Here is a 23,026-nt window from a genome sequence, read left to right as displayed (position 1 = left end):
TATAAAAAACAAAATTAAGTTTTTTACTCAGCTCCTATTCTATTCATGTTTATTACTGAATCTCTCCATAATTTGTACTTGAAACCTTTATTATACTCTACCTTAGATATCAACGACAGCAAAAAGTGAATTGAAAACAGAAATTGAAAAAAGACCTTTATTTCAACATGAAAGATTTGGAGAGGTATAATTTGATGTACAGAAGTCTTTACTATGCCATAATTTCAGCAGATATGGAATGTGCTTATGTGACATTTAAACTAAAGGCTTTATAGTGTCATCTAAGGTAGATTCCAAGACAGACTTGGTTTACCTGAGTCCCAGTGGGTTGACAGTGGACAGTTTAAAATGTCAGAAAGTCTTAATTTTATTATCATGAAAGAAAGGGGTTAGATTTTAGGCTAGACAACATGTAAGTCCTTCCTGTCCTAGAATCCAATGATTTTGTCTTGGATAATGATGTGAAATAAGGCAGATGACTCTAGAAGAAGCCCTTACGTGAGGGCATATAGAATGCTTCCATCTGAGTCAAAGTGAGTTACACCAGGGCCCTGTCTGCACACCACTGTGTGATGGCCTGAACCACACGACAGCCAAAATCCTATTACTTATTTTTGAACCTGTAAAAGGGAAAAAATGTATTCGTAAAGAATTTATCATTGGAAAATATCAAACATACAATCTTTAAATGAAAAAGGGAAATATTTTAAATTATAAAAAAGTTGTGATAAATTTAAAATATGGATGTACTATTACATATTTGTTTAACAAAGATACTTAGAAAAGGAGTTTCACATACTTTCAGTATATCCTCTGGATAAGTTTTCCTTTTCTTCTGTAGATTTTTCCACATTACAATCATCTGCAAAATTTAGCCTATTATCACTTTGTGCTTCACCTTCAGAGGAGTTCAGCGTTTTGGAAGTGGTACCTTCTATCTGTGTGCTTTTTATACCAACCACTTCTTTCGTTTCTTTACCGGTTTCTTTCAAAGGAGTTAAATCTCCATGAGGTCCTTCTGGATGAGCAGGGTCATCAAAGGTGCAGGAAAAGCTGTTTCCATCTGGACATGTGTCCTCTCCCTGCAGAGGCCCAGCCTGTCTACAACACCCTGGAGTTTCTACAGCGGCAGAAGTTCCCTCAGACATCATGCAACTCAAAGTTGTGCTGACTTCACCATTTCCAGTTTTCTGCAGACTGGAGCTGGGTTTTACTATTAAATCGGAAATGTTGACTGATCTGAGTTTTTTACCAAGACAGGAAAAATCAGACATTTCTAATATGCTTGTTCTCTCCCTCCTAGAAAGACTTCTGCAGCTGAAATGAGCAGGGCTTGATGGTGGCTGAGACTGACGCAGATTCTCTGAATTCCTTTCCTTAAGATTATCAGGTGAAAAATAATCATCATATGAGGACTCTCCACAATCCAGAGTCTCAGCAGCAGATCTGGGCACGAACTGCAGGCTGTTTTCTGACTTAAACAGCTGCAGCCTTGGCAAGATAGATCTCCGGCTGGACCTCTTTTTTAGGTTTTCTTTTGGAGATGAATGTAAGTACTCTGCTGTCCTTTTTCTCTTCACTATGGAACCCTTGGGTACTGAATGCAACAAAAGGCGGTCTTTCTTTGAAGATAATGTAGGAGACAAACTGTATTTCTCATCAAACAGCTCCTTAGATATACCTTCAGCCTGCTTTTTGTCAGGGGTGACTATTTCACCTGTAGTATCTCTTTGCCAATTTCTTTCTTTCTTTGAAACATTACTCATGAATTTCTGAGGACTTAACTGGTTGAGGTAACTGGAAGATGCTGACGAATGAATATTGTCTGCTTTCAATACAGGTGAAGAAATACACATGTCACTTTTAATTTCATTAATGGATCCTCCTAATTTCCCTTCTTGATTTCCACATCCTGAGTTCCCACAAAGATCATCAAAAGATGAATGTAAATCACCAGCAAAGGATTCATCTGAAAATTATTAATCAAGAATCAACTTTTAAAAATGGTTTAAATTATTATAAATGTCATTTTCAGTTGACCAATAAACTAATACTTTTTAAGCATAGCTATTAGTTTTTAAGCATAGTATTGACTGGATTTTCATTATTCTTCTTTCTAGTTAAGGATACATTTAAGGCCAGTATTTTTAACTACGGAACCTGGGCTTCAGTGAGATAAAGGTCGGGGTGGAAAAGAACATTAACAAACCTTTAAACATTTCATACAAATTTCCAGATGCAGGTGCATTTTTTTCCCAGGAAGAGCATCCACAGTTTGTCACTAATTCTTTAGGAGGGCAATAACGCTAAAACTTAAGAACTACTTACTGCTTTAAGACAATTTCTAGTCTTTCATGGAACATTCCCCCAATTAATATAGCTCATCTTTACCTTCTCTGTCTTCTAGTGAAGTCCTCAAATAATATTTATGTTCAAAAGTGAACCATCTGGTAGATCTTAATTTTTGACTTCTCATATATCTTATACATCTCTTTAGAGTAATACTAAGCTACTACCTATCTCCTGAAAATTCCATACCCTCCCACACCTCTGGGCCTTGCCTTTCCTCCACACTTTACTCTGGGTAAATACCACTCATCCTTCAAAGCCCACCTGGGTTGTCACCATCCCTGTGAACTTCCTACCACCTTTGCCAAGTCTAGTTGGCCATGCCCTCCTCTGCTACACAGCATTCTGCATCAAGTCACACTGTGGTATGTGTGTATCTGCCCCTCTCACTACTCACTAGAGGACAGACACGACTCTCTGCTCATTTAGGAACGTGAAGTCTCCAGCCCAGTGCTGGCTCCCCCAAGAAGGGCTCAGTGCTTGCTGGTGGAGGACCTCTATTCTACAGCAATCACACATCTGGAGACAACCTAAGTGTTGTAACTTTGTGAATGGAATCACTAAAGCGCTACTTTTAAAAAGGAAGAAGACAGTAATCACAGGGCCCTTCCCTTGCTGCTGTGCTCCAGGAAGGAGGGAAGGCCAGTGGGCAGGGTGGTGCCGTGTCTATGCCAAGTCAGACAGCCTTGCATGTCCTTAAGGCAGCAGTTGGAAATATAGGTCACATTTAATTTTAGCAGCTGAATACATTTATAACACATTTCAAAAAGCTGATAAGCAGTGTGATATGTCATTAAGAGTGTAAATTCTAAAGTCAGACTGCCTAAGTTAGAAGCCTGGGTTTGCCACTCATAAAAACCACATGACCTTGCACAAGCTGTGTCTGACCTGTGTCCTGGTTTTTTCAGTGGCAAAATGAAGATGGTGATAGCACTTATTTCATAGGGCTAATAGAATTAAATGAGATACAGTAAATAAGACACTTAGAGCAGTGCCTATAACATAGCAAAAGTGAAATCATTGTTAGCTATTATTAATACTTGTTTCCAACTTATAAGAAATAAATATATCAATATATACAAAAAGATGGAGATTAAGATAAATGGGTAAATAATTCCAACATACACAGAAGAGACTGCAAGACTAAACCATGCACTGAAAGGAAACTTTAGTTTAAACTCCTAATAGCTTGATACTATTTTGTGCTTTGTCACCATTGTGGATTTCATAATAACATATTCCACAGCATTTTAAGCACTTTTGAACACAGTTCTTTTAGGGGTCACCACTATTTACTTGGTTACTAGGGTGGGCTAAGTGAGAAAAGTGTAAGAAATTTGATACAACCAAAGTAAAGATATGCCCATGAAAAATTATCATCCCAACTCAAACAAGGGTTCCGACAATAATAAAATATATATGCATAACACATAATCAATTTCATTAATTCTTACCAATGCCCTTTCTGCTTCTAATTAGAAATTCTGTTACTCTCCTAAATTTATTGACGACCTTTATATATTTCACTGACCCTGTTTAATAACATGTTCCATATGTTTATTATACATTGTGTGAAACAATTTTTTCCTTAGTTCTGACTGCTCTCAGTTCTATACAGTTTAAAGTGCATATGCATAATACCACAAAATTTAAAAAAAAGGAGCAATTGATTCTGTAGCAAGAAAACAAACACCTAGGAGAAAACCCATAGGAACCAAAAAGGTAAAACTCATGTCTTAATAAGGAGGAAATTTATGAGTTCTAGCTTTAACTAATTATTCTACTCAACAGAAATGGTTACATGAAATTCTAAATAAGAAAATCATACTATTCGGAAAGCTTAAATATATCACAGAAAAGAAAATAATAATTTTACCTGAAAACAAAGTATCATGTGAAATGTTCGAAGATGCTTCTTCACATGGAGAGTTACCTGGATTATCATGAGACTGTTCGATCATTTGGGAAGCTGAAAACAGAATTAAAACATTTCATTAGATATAACTTCAATATTTTTTAGTAGATGAAGACAACAGTAAGTCCACCTATTAATCATAGGGGATTCTATTAAATCACAGAGTCACAGAAGTCAGAAGGGATCTTAAAAAGTCAACTTGCCTGAACCTAATCAGAAGCTTAACAAAGTTAAATGAACATTTTCAGTCAGTCTTCCTGTTTGATAATCCTGGCTTTTTCTTTAAGGATGATTGTAATAGTTATTTCTGTAATTAGAGCAGTGGTTCTCAAGCAGGGGTGATCTGGGCTCCCAGCAGATAGGTGACAATGCCTGGAGACATTTCTGGATGTCACAAGAGGGGAAGGGAGGCAGGTGTATTATAGGCATACAGTGGGGAAAGGCAGGGACGCTGCCCAACATCCTGCCATGCACAGGACAGTGCTCACAACAAAGAATTATCCAGCTCAAAGTGTCAATAGTGCTGAGGTTGAGAAACTAGAGATTCATAGGAAACATCTAGAATATCAACGATTTAACAAATAAGGTCAAAAATGTTACCTTTACATGCTGTGCATACAACAGATAAGAAACAAAAGAAATGTCTGAGTCTCATATCCAAAGATATTTTTTTTTTTTTTTTTTTTTTTTTTTTTTTTTTGAGACAGAGTCTCACTCTGTTGCCCAGGCTAGAGTGAGTGCCGTGGCGTCAGCCTAGCTCACAGCAACCTCAAACTCCTGGGCTCAAGCGATCCTCCTGTCTCAGCCTCCCGAGTAGCTGGGACTACAGGCATGCACCACCATGCCCGGCTAATTTTTTCTATATATATTTTTAGCTGTCCATATAATTTCTTTCTATTTTTTAGTAGAGATGGGGTCTCGCTCTTGCTCAGGCTGGTCTCGAACTCCTGAGCTCAAACGATCCGCCCACCTCGGCCTCCCAGAGTGCTAGGATTACAGGCGTGAGCCACCACGCCCGGCCTAAAGATATTTTTTAAAGAGACTCAAAAGGATACTTTTCTGAGAAAATCTAAGCAAATAATTGTAAAAAGAAAATAAACCTTACTTATCTTGGTTTATTCTGTAGCAAAAAAGGCAATGCCTATGAGAAAACCCATAGGAACCAAAAAGGAAGTTTAACCTATGCCTTAATCTTATTACAATACCTAATTTCAGGGGGAAATTTCTGAGTTCTAGTTATGGGTGAGAAAATTTTAAGAAATTTGATAGATCCAAAGTAAAGATATAACCATGAACAATTATTACCCCAATTCAAACAAGGGGTTCCCACATTCAAAAAATAGGTATGTCTGTTTATAAGTTGTAGTTATTTTATCACAGAGATAAAGTTTTCAGTCTTTGAGTTTAAAACCGTGCTGGACGCAATGAAGTGGCAGAATTAACACTGCAAAGTAATGAAAAAAAGTTTAAGGCAAATTAGTTTATATATGTAAGTTGAAACAATTTGGATGTCCATTTAGGACACAGCTAGTTACCTACCTCAACATCCATTCTCAGCTTCCTCTAGAACAGAACTCTGATTTTACTAGCATAGGAATGCGCTCTAGCGAAGACTACATTTCAGTCTTGCTTGCAACCAGGAGTGGCTGTATGATCAAGTCCCAGCCAATGGATTAGGCAGGATAATGGACTGGACACGTGGTAAAGCTGTTAAAGGGAACTGGCTCAGCTGGGAGGCACACACATTTTGGAAGAAAAGCCAGAAAGGTAAAACAGATGGAAACCCAGGTTTTTAAAGACACTATGGAATGCCACCGAGCCCTGCCTGCCTACTTTTGGACTTGACACACACAGAAAGGTAATTCTACCTAATTGAAGTCATTGGTTTGTTTGTTGCTTTGTGTTCTGCAGCCAAAACGAAGCTTAACCGATATAGGTGTCCATTTTATAGCACATACAAATATAAATCCAAGACAGACTAAATATCTAACCTTAAAAAAAGCTCTTACAAATCAGAAAGAAAAATTAGGTGGGATTCAAGTTGAATTTTTACTATTAGCTAAGTTTTTAAATATTTTATTAAAACGTACTCAATTACTTAAGTAATTAAAGATGTTAGAGATGAAAGAAATGGAAAAATATAAATTGATTCATTACATGCAAATTCCTTTCAATGTCATCAGGACTTGTCAAAAATAAAATAAAATAAAATAAAGCAAATTCCTCCAAGAGAGACATAATTAATTAAACTTTTAAAAATAGAAAAGAAACTCCAAAGATAGAAATGACAAAGAGCTACAGCAAACAGGATTATAAGCTTGGAGACCCAATATAAGATTCAAAAATCTTAATGATGCATGATATTTTTTGGAACAAAATATTAACAAAGTCTGCCCTGAAATAAGTAAAAATTTGTTAAAATCAGGAAACATTAAATAAAATATGTAGGTAAACAAAAAAAATCTTTCCACCACAATTTATTCACCTATTCGTGCAGTTTTCATGTTATAAAATGTAATCACTTACAGGTAGGGGAAAGATTTTCCCTTTTCTCCTTCATCTCTTGTAATCTCTTCTCCATTGCACTGTGGTAACTACTTTTCATTGTGCTTGTGGGACTGTATGTCAATGAACCATCAGATTCAAATAAGAGAATAGGTCCATCATAATCTGAAAATAAACAAAAATTCAACTTTAAGGTAAAAAAATGCCTTCAAACTTCAATAACATGATTCCTTTCCAGGGACACCCACGCTTTACCCCCAGTTTTCTTCTTCCCTTTCAACATCATCACCCTCCTCTACTAATATTCTACGCCCACCACCTCCTCAATCGGCGATGCTGTCACTACAGGCGCTGGCTAACGTTTGCTGAGCAATGACCACTCACCAGGAGTTGTGCTAAGCACACTAAGTGCATTATTTCATCTAACTGTCTCCCAACTAAACCCACACATTAGGTATCAGTATCCCCATTTACAGAAAAAGAAACTGAGAGACAGAAGTGAAAGAACTTTCCCAGAATCATACAACTAGTAAGAAGTTGTAAAGCCAGGATGTAATTTGGTTCCTAAATGTGATTTTTACCCCAGATTTTGGAAACCAACCCCATTAGCCACTTTTTCCAGCCTCAACACACACACACAGACTCATAGGTGAACTCGACCACATGAAGAGGGGTCAGGGTGGTCCCTGAAACATGAAATTATGGGCTGGTTTTGTTTGAATGCAGAGTTGTGCATTTTTCTGGCACATACCTTGCCTATGCTCAAAAAGGACTTTAGGATTTTGACACCCACCCCCAATAAGAAAATACCAAGATTCATTCAATATCTTCTCTTTTGCAACTCTTAAGTCTAAACAACCCTTACTGTTGTTCTGACAATATACAGCTATACACTAGTTGGATCATTAATACCTTATATCTGTAGTTTTTAAAAGACAATTCTATTAAGATATATATTTGGTCTAAAAAGAGAAAATTTTGTACCTATCATTACCATTTTGTCAAATTCTTTTCAAATATACTATCACTGACACAGGAAGGAAGGCCAAAGTGGCAAAAGTATCAAGAATTACAAGCAAATGTGCAATATTGATTTGAGGCTCAACGAAGAGCCCAGATCATACAGGTTCTAGTAGGTAGGACATGTTAAACACAGGATTTTATCCCAAATACTTTTCCTTAGGATGACACCAAGGAATTTTAAACCTTCTTACTTGAGATTCACTCATTCTGACTGAAGCATGGAGATGAGGTGTAAGGGGACAGGGAGTGGAGAGGCAGGGTCGGGGGCTGTTGCAGTGTACAGGAGGGATGGTGCAGGCTGGAACAAGGGTGCAGAAGGAGAAAACAGAAGGAGTCAAGCAATTATTCCAGAAGCAGGGTCACGGTCTTGATGGGTTTTAGTGTCAGAGTAGAAGGAGATGTCAAGGACAAGAGCATGTTTCGGGCTTGAGTAGCGAGGAAGACCAGACAGTTGGTGTGGGTTTGTGAGGGAAGGACAAGTACACACCAAGAGAGGCAGCAGGAGGGCTGAGCACAAAAACAAATGACAAAGGCCATGGTCTTGGAAAATTATGTGGCAGCACTGTGCGGACTAAATTCTGTTGCATTATCATCACAGATTTAAAATAAAGCTTGATAATTCTATTTGAATAATTTCAAAATATAGAGTAGAGAATATGTGAGAGTAATATAGACTAAATCAAAGGAAAAAAAAAACTAGAGGAATTAACGCTTCCCATTTCTGAACCATGCATTATCTAGTCATTACAATTACTTATTTGTAGCAATGGTAAGTCAGGATCGGTATGATACACTGAATTTAGAAGACAGTGAAAAAGGCAAATGAGAAATACCAAGAATATACAAAGTACTTGAAAAGTTTCGTGATATTCTAAAGTATTTTTCTAAATCACTAAAAGAATATATCATCTAAGATTTGCCTATTCTGTCTGGGTAACAAAACAAAAAGACCAAGTGTTAGGTAAAAATACAAAGTTATATATAAAGAAGAAAGAAATAGGAATTTATTTCAATGAGGCCTATTAGTCAAAGCTTGCTTTTCTTTTATAATCATTCCTAAAAGTAAAAAGTTCCATCAATTTGATGAACAATTAAGACTGCATGGTTGATTAGCTCAACTATATACCCCTATTATGGCCCCTGGTAAAGTTTCCTGTAGGCTAATTACATTTTGTTTTTTCCTTCCTAGTCTAGAACTACTGCAGTCTTCATTGGCTATCTCACCCTGAATGCCACTGGTCGTCACACAAGTTAAACGAGACATACGAACACAGACGCAAAGAACTGTGCTCTATTTCTTGGCTCACCTAGAGTTGTTTTTTGCCTTTGTAGCTCTTCAGCCATTTTCTCAAATTTCTTCTGAAATCTTTTATCATTTTCTGGTGTTTTAAAAATAAAATCTTTGGGCTGCATACACTTACGCTGTGCAAAAAGCATATAAAGATTAATAATACTATATTACAATTAAGACAGGAAAAAAGTTCTTTCATGTACATTTTTTACACCATTTACGATATCAATAAAAACTTCTTAAAAAGATGTTTCTTGTACTATATGTGAATTGGCAATACTTATTTCTTTTTGTGCAATTATAAAAAAATGGACAGAATTTAAAAAATTGAATAAAAGGCTTATATTACATAACTATGTTTTCTAAGTCATTTTCATGATCCTAGCATTCTTAGTTTCCATAAAGGTTCTTTGCAAAACTAGTCTCTTTCCATTTTTTGCTATTCTCACATTGTCTTCCCCCTAAAATCATGACATGGTAATAAAACAAAAAAACAGTTACTATCTTATAATTACCAAAGACAAGAACCATTACCTAATCTTGCCTTATTGTCTTTAGATCATAGGAACTCCACTCAGCCAGTAAAGCCCCAAAACTGTAACTACACACACAAATACATGAAACTCCAGGCTGATTTCCACAAGAAAGTCTTGGGCTAACTCTTTAGTTTTACCATCCTCAGACAGAGAGGGACAATGTCTCCTTTAAAGCATATCTCACATTCCCTCCTTATCTACTTTCTCTTCTTCAGAACTACTTATTTCCCACCTTTAGCCCAGCATCACCACAAATACAAAAACCAACCTTTTCATCAATTTTACCTACTACTACTTCTATGCCTGAGCTCTTTTTTAAAGGACCCCAGAAAAAGTTAAGTCTCTATCTAGGTCTCTTTTGTGTTGCACATTGAAGCTACCAGCGCAAATTTGCTTATCTGGATACCTAGCCTAACTTCTTTTGTTCCAGTCTTAAAAGAAAAAACTTCTAATAGCTATTCAAGGCTAATGCCTATACTTGTGTTCTTGCTCAATCAGTTAGTTATTCACTCATTCATTAACAAAAATGTCATTATGTGTCTCAGGCATCGGTCTTGCAGCCCAGAAGGATCCTTGCCATCACAGGAAAGGCACATTCACACTGTATGATACAACATAGAAAAATGAGCAGAGTTACGGCTACTGACATGAAATGATCAAAACCATACTGTTAAAGTGCAGAAGAAAAAGCAACCCACCAAACGATATACGTAAGGTAGCAGAGCCCTATTCGTACATGTGCACAAAGCACGTACGTGTGTACACCATGCACCAAAGACATTCCGTCCAGAAGGATATTTGTCAAATTGAAAAGAAAGATGTCTCTTATCTGTTTTTACTAAATGCTTCACAATGAAAATACATATGGATTATCAAATACATATGGATTTCCCATGGACAGCCAGTCTCTTCCATTTCTTACAAATTACATGAAAGCATTCACAGGATATAATTATCTCTATAATTTGCTAAAAAATACTATGTGAAAAAATACCATCAACAGCACACTTAAGACAACTTGTGGATATATTTCTAAAAATTAAAAAATAAGAATGAATAAATTCATAATTGCCAGTGTCTATGTTGAAATCGTTTACTTACTTTTTTTTTAATTAGACTTGGTAAGTGTTCATGAGAATTAGCAGCAGGGAATAATGATTCATCAACATGTACTCCAGCCGTCCTGCATCTGTACAATTAAAGCAGTCCAGTGAGTGTTTCCATGACATGTTCACACAGCATTAAATCTGCACATGTATCAGCTATTTAGGAAATTCATACATAGGTCATTTTAACAGACACTTCTTTTAAATAAGTACACATAACACCAAATACAAAAGTCAACATAAATTAAACTTTTGGTCTCTATATGGCATTTTTTGTGCAACAATTTTTGACTTATAGCATAGCACATTTCAAAATTATTGGTGCCTGGTGCTCACAAATGTATAAGCAGATGCTATTAAATGTATAATTTAAGAGTGAACAGGCCATCAAATGGATAATTTAGAGCTAGAAGTGACCTAAAATTGAGTCCAGAGAGCCTATTTCTCCTCCAGACTTGGGTCGTCCTTTTTGTGTGTTTCTGTCATGAAACCACCATCAGCCCAGAGAGCTCAGTGTGTGTCCCAGCTCTGCACAGCTGTGCCCCCTCCTTCCACCTCCCTGTGGCTACACTTGCCTTTTCTCCCTTCAGTATACTGCTCACTCTTTGTATCTTTGGATTCCCTCCACCAAACTGTCAAGTATCCTTTACAGTTAGCAGTTTTGGGAAAGGCTTGACTCAATCCAGTAAAATGTGGGCCCGACACAAGTGACACAGTTGCAGACGTCTTCTGTCCCATTGGAGAATAAGCTTCCCAACCATGCGTGTATCACTCTGATGTGTGCTCTATCACACTTAGTAAAATATTGACACTGCTAAATTAAAACCCACATTTACCAGGCACCCAATCAAAATCTAGTGAATCGGCAGAAAAAGTTTCCAATTAGATTTTGATTTTTCTTCAGAAATGTAAAATGATAACATTATCCCCCCACCTAGTGGTCAAGAAGAAAAATGTTTCAAGAGATGTCTCTAATCACAGAGCCAACCTTTTGACCTTCATTTCCCAATTGCTGCTACTTCACAGCCAATGGAAACCAAAGCAGCATCCTTCTCCTTGGGAAGCCCCTGCTCTGATAAACCTTTTTCTCCCCAGGGAGCTGAGTAACTCCAGCACTTCCTACCACAAGCCTGCTAGGTGCACTAGGGACCACAGACTGCCTTTCTACCCTTAGGATAAGCCTTCGATTTCACCTGCACCAATCCTGCAGCTTTTCCTACTACTTTCTTCATAAACTAAAATCTCTTTCTTAAAGAGAACTTAGACGTGAGAGTCAAGTTGACCTTTATTTCATCTTTCTTCAAGATAAAAAAATTCTCCTGTCCATAGGAAATGTCATAATTTATCAGTGGCTTCTGGCTGCTCTTACAATGACATGGGATTCTAGTGACACCTAGTGACCTCGAGTAGTTAATGCCCACATTTTCAGTGGAAGGTATGAGCAATGGCCCTGGACAGGCAGTTAACAAAGGAAGAACAGACACTTGATATATAAAATAAAGGTCAGTTTGACTCTTACTTCTTTTGTTGAAGAAAGTTCAAGCTCACTAAAAATCAGGGAAATGTAAATGAAAACTATTATTTTTCACCTACAAGTTAGGAAAAATTAAACAGACTAAGAACTTGTGATTATGAGTAAAGGCATTGGAAAATAGGTGCTCTTTTATACTGCTAGGAAGAATGGAAACTGGTACACTCTTTCTATTAGACAGAAGGTTATCTGACCAAATCCATCATAAATTAAAATGTGTAAACTCTTAACTCAAAAGTCCACTTCTAGCATTTAAACCTGTGGAAAGATTTATCATCTGGAAAAAAGCAATATATAGAGAAGCTCAATGTCATACTATTTCTGATTGAGAAAAAAAGAAATAAACTTCATGGTCATCAACAGAAGATTGGTATATATTTGTGGGGTACAATATGATATCTTGATATAGCATACCGTGTAGAATGATTATATCAAGCTAATTAAGACATCCATCACTTCACATACTTATTTTTTGTAATGAGAACATTTAAAATCTATTCTTTTAGCAATTCTGAAATATATGATACATTATTATTAGCTTATATATACATTTTTTAATATGCTTAGTAGAAAGTCTGAAACTGTATATTCCAAATTTCCAACTTAGTGGAAGGAAGGCAAGACAAGAGGTAGATTAGGTGGGGATTTTTCACTTTAAAAATATATACATGTTTAAATATAAATACATTTAATTCAAAAGAAAGTTTATGTTTTCAAGATAGCAAAAGGAGATCCAAAAATCAGTAATTAAGTACGTGTAATAATTAAAATGTGACTGTATTACAACAAACAATATAATAAGAAAAGAATCTGTATTAAAAATGCCGAGAGATTATGTTTACTTTAAAAGTTTACCTCTGGATAATAAAGTTACAAGTACTCTGGAGTCTGTGCCAGCCCCAGAGGCTGGCTGGGGCAGAAGCAGAGAAGGGGATGAAGAACAAGAGAGGAAAGGGCACTGGGTCCAGAGCAGCAACTAAGAGCAAGAAGCCAGAACTCTCAGGAGAGGGGACTCTGTGATGACTCCCGGCATTAGGATTAGTTGAGTCCCTATTTAAGTACAGAAATGATTAATGGTCAGTTTTGCATCTTGGTTCGTGCTTCTCCATTTACTTCAAGCTCTCAGTAAAGGTCTACTGTTTTCTGTACCCTTCCCTCCACATTTCTAAACAACCTTTTAAATGCAGCTCAAGTCATGGCCCCCATGAAATTTTCTGATACCTCCAGGCCACTTAAGTAAATTTTTCTTTGATCATTAATTTGTTAAAACAAATATTTATTGAGCATCTAGTATGAGCCAAATATGTGTTAGATACTTGCTGGAAACACAACCATGAACAAGACAGACATGCAGTTGCTCTCACGGAGCCTACATTATAATGGAAAAACCAAAATGTGTGATTAGACAGATAAAGAAATGAATAAAATAAGTTTTAATAGCAAAAACAGGAAATAAGGTGAGATAGAGAATAACAAAGAGGGCTCTACCTGTGGATTGGGGGACAGAGAAAGCACTTGTAAGAATGTGACCTTGAAATGTGACACATAGGAAGAAGCTGAGTACAAAACTGGGTTAAGGATCAGTGAAAGGGCATGGAGTTCTTAGGCAGGAAAGGGCTTGGCCTGTCTGAGGTTCTAGAAGACCAGAGTGTTTAGAAGATGCAAACAAGGACAGGGGCACAACTGAGGGTGGAAGAAGAGATGGATCATGCAGTGCTCTGGACCAGGGATCAGTAAACTTTCCTGTAAAAGGACCAGATGATGAACATCTCAGGCTTTGTGGGACATATGGTCTCTGCCACAACTATCCAATTCCACAGCTGTAGCACAAAAGCAGCCACTGACAATACATCATCAGATGAGCATGGCTGTGTTCCAATAAAACTTTATTTGTGCATACTAACATTTCAATTTTATATAATTTAAATATGTCTTGAAATACTCTTTTGATTTGTTTGGGGGGATAACCTTTTAAAATTGTAAAAACCATTCTTAGTTCATGGGCCACTAAAAAAAAACAACAACAGAGGGGCGGGCTGGATTTGGCCTGAGGGCCATAGTTTGTTATTCCCTGCTCTAGACTACTTAATTCTAAGCCATTTTATCTCAGCAAGAAGGATAAAGCTGATTTATGTGTTAGAAGAGTTACATTTGCTAATGTACAGGAAACGAAATGAAAAGGAGACAGGCAGGAGGCTGCAACAGTAATTGAAACAAGACATAGCTGTCTAGACCACGGGAGTAACGGCAGAGACAGACTGATCAGAGATCTATTCTAAGAATCAATAAGCCATTCTAATGGACTCCATAAGAAGATGAGGGAGAGGGAAGAATGACAGGTGCCTGATTATGAATCTTCCCCCATACCCTCCCCCCAAAACCAGAAAATAATGCTCACAGCATCATTATTCACAATAGCCAAAAAGTGGAAATAACCCATATATCCATCACTTGACGAATGCATAAACAAATTCTGTGGTACAGGTTACGAGTCCCTTATCCAAAATGCTTGGGAACAGAAGCGTTCTAGGTTTCGGATTTTTCAGAATTGGGGATATTTGCATATACATAATGAGATATCTTGGGGATGAGACCCAAGTCTAAACATAAAATTCATTTATGTTGGCCGGGCGCGGTGGCTCACGCCTGTAATCCTAGCACTCTAGGAGGCCGAGGCGGGTGGATCGCTCGAGGTCAGGAGTTCGAGACCAGCCTGAGCAAGAGCGAGACCCCGTCTCTACTAAAAATAGAAAGAAACTATACGGACAACTAAAATATATATATACAAAAAATTAGCCGGGCATGGTGGCACATGTCTGTAGTCCCAGCCACTCGGAGGCTGAGGCAGTAGGATCGCTTAAGCCCAGGAGTTTGAGGTTGCTGTGAGCTAGGCTGACGCCACGGCACTCACTCTAGCCCGGGCAACAGAGTGAGACTCTGTCAAAAAAAAAAAAAAAAAAAAAAAAAAAATTCATTTATGTTTCATATACACCTAATACACATAGCCTGATATATACTTTTAATAATTTTGTACATGAAACAAAGTTTGTGTTAAGTACTTAATGTGTAGAATTTTCTGCTTCTGGTGTCATATTGGCACTCAAAAGTTTTCAGATTTTGGAGCATTTTGGATTTCAGATTTTTGGATTAGGGATGCTCAACCTGTATATCCGTACAATGGAATATCATTCAGCCACACAACAGAATGAGGTACTGATATATGCTACAAAATGAATGAACTTTCAGAACATGCTAACTGGAAAGACGCTCAACATAAATGGCCACATATTACAGAATTCCCTTTTTGTGAAATGTCTAGACTAGGCAAATCCATAGAGACAAAAAGTAGATTCGTGGTCAGCAGGGGCTGAGGGCAGGAAGGATTGAGATGTGACTGCTAATGCGTACAGAGCTTCTTTTTGGGGTGATGAAAATGTTCTTGAAATAGATAGTGATGATGGCTCCACAACTCAGAATAGAATATACTGTAAATCATTGAATTGTACACCAAAAGGGTGAGTTTTGTGATATATGAATTTTATCTCAATTTAAAAACAAACAAATGCTACACAGAATTATTCATAATTGAAAGGAAAAAATACAAAAGGAAACTCAACTCTTTAGGAATGAATCTGCTTCATCACATTCCTTATTGTTTCCTGAATACACCAAGTGAACCCTGCTTCAGGTCCTTACTGTTCATTTTCCCTCTAGGCAGAGTTAGGTATTACATTATACTCATTTTTCAGCTGCAGAAACTGAGGCTAGAAGATATTACATTACTTGCCCAAGTAAGAGGCAAAGATGGAAAGCAAACTTTATGTGGCTCTGTGATATGCATAATGTATCTCCACACTTTACCAATACTAGATACTTAAGGGAAAAAGAAAGATAGACTTACTTTTCAACCCAGAGCACTGAAACGAGCTTTACCCCTCTCTGCTGAGCTTTGTCCCAAGTGCTCTGGTATCCGTCTTTGAATACAACATGAGTTACTTGTTTGTTAAAAGTTTTTGAAACCTGTAGACAAAAATACAGAAAACAAAGTGTACATTAGTATTCACTCACAATTTCTTAAGTACAATTGATGAAAAAGGATACTTTATTCAATATTTGTCAAAATAAAAATGTCCAAAACTCCTACCCCGGCAATTCTATGTCTTATAATCTGCCACAGAGAAATACTCTAAGGAATGCATAACACTGCTTAAAAACACATCTGTTCCAGTTAGAATGGTGCATCACGCACATGATTTGGAAGCCTCAGAACAAAAGGGGGTCTGATAAAAGTTCTACACCTTGGGTTGAGAACCAAAGAGCTGCATTTGGGCAAGTTATAACGACCCTCACAGGTCCACAGTATATTTTTAAATCATTTCAAATCCTGAAATTGGATTAAGATAATCCTGGATTATGAGTACTACAAATATTCTTTTTGCAGCAAATCTGAATCTTTTTTTCCGTAAAGATAATACAATTCTAGGACTCACAGTATTTATAAATAATTTTAAATATATGATGCTCAAATTCAAAAAAAGTGAACAAATAAAAAACAAGCACAGGAGAATGTGGAACAACAGGAACAAAAACTAGTGGATACAACAAAAAATAAAAGCAGACCTACGTATTGCAATCTGCCAGATGAAGACTTCTTGTGGAATACAGCAAATGCCCTGCTTAGGGAGAATGCATGATCTAAAATGCCTAAGTACACAGTAAGAGGGTTGAAAATCAATGTACTCATCTCAAAAAGTTGGGAAAAGTACAGCAAATTAAAACCAAAGAAGGAGTTAGATAATACTAAAGATGAGGCTAGAATTAATAAAGTGAAAAAGGAATTTAAAAAAGCACCAGAATGCCAAAAGTTGTTTCACTAGAAAGACTAATTAATAACACCCAGGTAAAAACAAGGTCAAGAAAAAAGAGAAAAGGCACAAATAACGAATGTCAGGAATGAAGGATCATCACTACAGATCCTGAAGACATTAAAAAGATTCAAACAGGATACTATGATAGCTTTGAAGCAATATATTTGAAAATTTAGATGAAATGGATAAATTTCTTTAAGGAAGCCCCCAACTTTTTAAAACCATTCATACTAAATAGGAAATATGCATCATCCTACAATTACCAAATAAATTAAAACTAATTTTAAGAAGAAAATTTAATAATATCAATCTTATACAAACTCTTCCACAGTATTAAAAAAGAAACACTATTCTCCAACTTGTTTTATGAAGCCAGTAGATTATTAGCACTACAACTATACACATGATGGCATTACATGAAAAGAAAATTACAAGCCAATCTCACCCTGGAGACATCTATAGAAAAAGCTAAACAAAATATTAGCAAATTGCATCAACCAATATATGAAAAGGATAATACGTCACCACCACTTGAGTGTATGCCAGGACTGCAAGGTTGGTTAACATTTAAAAAAAATTGATCACTATTATTCACATTAACAAAGTAAAAGAGAAAAATCATATGATAATCTCAATGCATGCAGAAAACACATTTGATGAAATTAAAGTTTATTCATACAAAACCACACTAGGTTACATGCTAAAAGCTTTCCCTTGAGAAGAGGAATCAAAATCCGATATCGCCATTTTATTTAACACTGGGCCTTGCCAGAACAGTACATCAAGAAAAACTGTCATTATGTACATATGATTCAATTGTGTATATTTTTTAAATGTCCTCCAAACTACAGAATTTATAAATGAGTTTGATAAGTTTTCAGGTGAACATGCAAAAAATGAACTGCATTCTATGTAACAGCAACAGTTAGAAAAAAATTAAAGATGCTATTTATATAATGGCATAAAAATGATCAGAGAAAATTATAAAACATTATTAAAAGAAGTTAAAGAAACCTAAATCAACAAAGGCACATATAGTTTTCATAGATTGGAAGATTTAATATCATAAAAACATCAGTTCTCTCCATATTGATCTATTTTATCAATACAATCCAAATCAAAATCTCAAAAAACCTTTATGGTATAAATTGACAAACTGATCCTAAGTGAATTTGGAAAGGCAAAAGGCTAAGAACAGCCAAGACACCTTGAAGAACAAAATGTAAGACTTACAAAGATTTATCATAAAGTGTAATTAAGACAGGGTGGTTTTGTCTTGACAACAGAAGAACAGTCCAATGAACGGAGACAGATCCCTCAAAGAGACTGGACATATGTGGATGCCTGATTTATGACAAAGGCGGTACTGCAAACCTTGATTAAAGGACAGCCTTTTCAATAAATGCTGTTAAAACAAAAGTTCACAAGGAAAAAAATGAAACAACTATTTCACAGCATATACAAACAGCAATTCCATGTGTACTGTAAATCTATATGTGAAAGGCAAAAGGATAAAGGTTCCAGAAGATAACATGGGAGAAAATCTTCATACCTTCGTACAGGAACAGATTTTTTTAAACAAGACATATAAAAAAGTTCACCATAAAGGAAGAATAAATTGAACTACATTAAAATTATCAAAAGATAACATAAGATGAAAGCCAAGCCACAGAGTGACAGAAATACTGCAATTCATATGGCTGACAAAGGAGTTAATTCTAAAATATAAAGAATATTTACAAATCAAGAAGGAAAACATAAAACCAATACAAATATGAGCTAGAGGTTTTTATAGGCACTTCAAAATAACTATATGATAAAGTTTAGAAAAATGCAAATTCAAATCCCAATGAGATAAAAACATACCAGAATGGCTAAAAGACTGACAAAACCAAGCATACATAGCAATGGAAAATATCATACTTTAGAATACGTATAAACTGATCCAACCACTTTAGAAGACTGTTCAGAAATCATTATTAATTTTCTTAGATGTTATAATGGTATTTCTGTTATACAAGAAAATGTCTGTTTTTAGATGATGCATATGAGTATTCAGGGGCAAATTAAGATGTCTGCAACTTACTTTCAAATAGTTCATGTATAAAATACAATGTATAGAGAAAGAGCAATAAAGAATGTCAAGATGTTGACAACTGTTGAATCTATGATTAGTCTTCCAACTTTCTGTTTGAAAATTTCTGAAATAAAAGGTGAAAAACAAAAAGCTCCAAGAGATCTAAGATCTTAATATGACCCTCAAAAACCATTTTGTCAACTCACATGTCTAATGGCTTTTTTCTAAGCCACAATAATTTGTCTTCATCCCAAGTAAACTTTAGGCATCATAAGATGGAAACTCTCTCATGTTTGTACATTCCAACGTTATCAAAATGGGTGTGTCTCCTCATGGGCAAAAGTAGGCCCTACTCATATTCTGTCCCTTCTCACTCCAGTCTGTTCTTAGGCTTTGATTTCTCACTCGGAGCAGGGACTAGGGAGACCAAACAAGGTACCCACTCTTTGCTTGGGGGGGAGAGTGCCCCTTTAATTTATGCCCTTGGTGCCTCTCTATAATCCCAGCTCTACCTTCAATTCTCTTCTCACCCATTTTAATTTATCCCTTTCACTAAGTCTTTCAGCCAGCTTCTCCCACATGCCAAAAAACACACAAATACAGTTGTGCCTCCTTATCCATGGGGGTAAGGTCCAAGATCCCCAGTGGATGCCTGAAACCCCAGATAGTACCAAACATCAAACATACTATTTTTTCCTATACATACGAAACTGTGATAAAGTTTAATTTATAAACCAGGCATAGTAAGAGATTAGCAACAATAATAAGAAAATACAATTATAACAATATACTGTAATAAAATTATCATGCAAAACTGGCATGAATTTCTTTTTTTCTTTTTCACAATTTCACGGATAGAAGGTTCATTCTCTTAGCAACCTCAGCATGAAGTTTTTTTTCTTTACTTTATTGAGAACTGCTATCTTTTCACTTAGAAGCAGCGCTTTGTGACAGTAAATCCAATAATCTAGATCAGTGGATCAAACTTTTTGGCACCAGGGACTGGTTTCATGGAAGACAATTTTTCCATGGTTGTGGGGGTAGACGGAGCTCAGGCAGTGATGCGGGTGATGGAAGGAACAGCTGTAAACACAGATGAAGCTTTGCTGGCCCACCGCTCACCGCTCACCTCCTGCTGTGGGCCCCCCTACAAAGACAATTTTTCCACAGCAGATCTGGTGGGGAGGCAGCAGAGCTTTGCGGCCCTGTCCCCAACAGGCTGTGTACTTTGGGTTGGGGATCACAGATCCAGATGGCTCCTAAGAAACCTCAGATAAGGAGGGACTACCTCCATTTCCTCATATGTCACTGATTCCTGGACTAATCTGGATCCCCTTTACTCATTTCACTGAAAACTATGCTAAGTTCAACCAATGACCTTATGGTTCTGAAATCTAAAGTACACTTGCCAAGCTTATCTTTCTTGAGGACTCTGCAGTGTTTCAAAATTCCATCTTTGAAATACTTCCCTCCTTTGACTTGCACGTTTGCCTTCCTCATTCTCCTGGCATCCTCTCTCTCTCTCTTCCTTAGGTCGCTGCTCCCATCGCTTGTATATATGCATATACAACAGGTATTTTTAATATGGCCAGATTTATAACCTTTCCCTTAGAAACCTGTTCCTTTTCCTACATTCCTCACTTTGATTACCAGCACCATGTACCCAAGTAACCAATGTTAGAATCCAGATTTTCATCCTAGATTCCTCCTCCTCACTCAGTGCTTATAAGCCCAACTGCTCTGTAAGTCCTACTCTTCTAAATTCTTCATATTTTGGCTCTTTTCTTTTTTCCCCCACCACTTACCCATCGCTTTGTCCTTCATATTCTATGTAATAACTTCCCCGATAAGAAAATGCAAATGTATCTTTTTACCTATCAGAAGACTATCATATGTAACAACAGTGAAATGAATTTCTTACCTTTGCCCCCATATCCACAAGCTGGTTTGTAAATGTCTTTGAATAATTTTCTGTTCCATTGGATGACCACACTTCAACATAGGCCACTACATCTGAAAACAAGAAATCAACATGAAATACACATTTGTCCTTCTAGCATCCACTGCCCAATAAATTTTTCTCTTGTTCTATTTCTATGAAAAAGTAAATTTAAAATTTCTTCTATTAAGTCTACTCAAAATAGCATCAGAACAATTTATAGTTCTTAAAATTTTAAGCAAAGAACTTTACTCAAACATGTCACAGTTTACATTCCTAACACCTCACGCTCTTCCCAAATTCCTGAACTAGGCTTAATTGTCCAGTGCAGAAGTCTGTTTTCAGTAAAGGGACAGTAAACATTTAGGCTTTGCAGGCTGTACACTACCTGTCACAACTTCTCCACCTCATGGTCACAGCACAAAAGTGGCCCTAGGCAATACGATGATGAGCCAACCCGCGTTTCAATAAAACTTTATTGACAGACAAGGAACTGAAGTTGACAGAATTTTCATTTGTCACTCCTCTTCTTTTTAACCACTTTAAAATGTAAAAACATTCTTAGCTTGCCAGGCCCTACAGCCACAGGCAACAGGCCCGATTTGGCCTGGGGGAGGCTGTGGTTTGTGGAGCCCTGTTCTAGTGGGTATCTATCTTATGCTCAAAACCTGACGTTTTAAAAGAATTTTTCAGATGTGCCATTGGTAAATAACTGTGAGCAAAGCCCCAGGAAAGCCGGGTTAATTTAACAAACTACTAACGTTGGAAAAACAGCCACACCTGATTGCAGGAGTTCGGCTGTGAGGCTGTGCCCTGCTCCAGGCCCCCCAATACAGACCCCTTTTCTCCACGGCCAAACTCTCCAAGGCCACTCCCATCCTCCTCAGCTCTTCCCGGCGGCGCAGTGACAGGACCGGGCGCAGTCGCACACGCAGGTTAGGACGGCAGCCCCCAGGCGCTAAAATCCCGCCCGCACCGACCAGCCACGTGACGGGGGGCGGGAAGTACCTGAACTCCCCATGCCTCAGTTTCCCCACCCGTGAAATGGGGTCACAGAGTGGCCGGGCCGTTAGAAATCAGACGATACCGTGCAAGCGTCAGCACAGTGCCCGGGACACAATTCCTCACTAAAAGGCCGCTCCCGTCATTGGAACAATAAGCACAGACACACGCGAGGAGGGCTGGTGTTTCTCTGCCGACTCCCACAGCTGCCGCGCACGCCCAAATTCGCGCGGCCGTTCAAAGCCGCGAGGACCGGGAGGCAGGCTGAGGACATCCTGTGGCCCCGCGCTTTCTCCGAGGGGCCCCCGGATTAGACGCGGGGACTGCCCCAGACCCGACTTCCGGGAGGCCGGGCTGCCCCGAGGGCCCCGCGGGTCCGCTCCACGCTCGTGTGGGGGCCTGCGGCGCCGCGGCGGCAGGACGGGAGGCGGTGAGGCGGGGCGGGCGGGGGGCTTCTCCCACCAGCTCCCCCGAGCGCGCCCGCCACCAGCGGTGCCGTCCTTAAACCCACCCCCTGCCGGCACAGGGCGACTCCGCGCGCCCAGGGAGCAGGAAGTCCCCTCACCTTTCAGGGCAGAGTCCTCACAGGGTCCCGGGGGCGCCATAACTGGCGGCGGGGTCGGGACCCGGCGGGAACGCGCGCAGCTGGGGAAGCCTGACGGAGAGGCGGGCACTGGGCATGCGCAGAGCGAGCGCGCGCTCTCCCGCTCCAGGCTCTGCGGGGATCCGCTCGTCCGCGCTTTCCAGTCAGCTGCGGGGCGGAGCAGGGAGCCCAGGCCACGCCCGGCGTGAGGAGGCGGGCTCTCCCGCGGGTCCTCCTGGGAGTTGGAGGACGGATGTCCCACAAAATCTGAGGTAACCGTCCGTGTCCATCAGGTGACTCA

At 38.2% G+C, this 23,026-nt stretch overlaps 1 protein-coding gene across 1 annotated transcript in view; it reads right to left on the bottom strand.

The window, feature by feature from the left end:
* Positions 1 to 22,768, bottom strand: part of MCPH1 (microcephalin 1) — a 174,638-nt gene extending 151,870 nt beyond the window's left edge. The window contains exons 1-8 of the mRNA XM_069485068.1: positions 22,708 to 22,768; positions 21,123 to 21,214; positions 16,158 to 16,276; positions 10,721 to 10,808; positions 9,100 to 9,214; positions 6,791 to 6,934; positions 4,226 to 4,318; positions 800 to 1,969 (exon numbers count right to left, since the gene is read on the bottom strand). Coding sequence (XP_069341169.1) covers positions 800 to 1,969; positions 4,226 to 4,318; positions 6,791 to 6,934; positions 9,100 to 9,214; positions 10,721 to 10,808; positions 16,158 to 16,276; positions 21,123 to 21,214; positions 22,708 to 22,747 — 1,861 coding nt within the window. The 5' untranslated portion in view covers positions 22,748 to 22,768. The remainder of the gene's footprint in view (positions 1 to 799; positions 1,970 to 4,225; positions 4,319 to 6,790; positions 6,935 to 9,099; positions 9,215 to 10,720; positions 10,809 to 16,157; positions 16,277 to 21,122; positions 21,215 to 22,707) is intronic.
* Positions 22,769 to 23,026: the final 258 nt, after the last annotated feature.

This window comes from Eulemur rufifrons, chromosome 12, assembly GCF_041146395.1.
Source record: "Eulemur rufifrons isolate Redbay chromosome 12, OSU_ERuf_1, whole genome shotgun sequence".
In the NCBI taxonomy this organism is placed as follows: Eukaryota; Metazoa; Chordata; class Mammalia; order Primates; family Lemuridae; genus Eulemur; species Eulemur rufifrons.
This window is presented reverse-complemented; position numbering and strand designations above follow the sequence as displayed.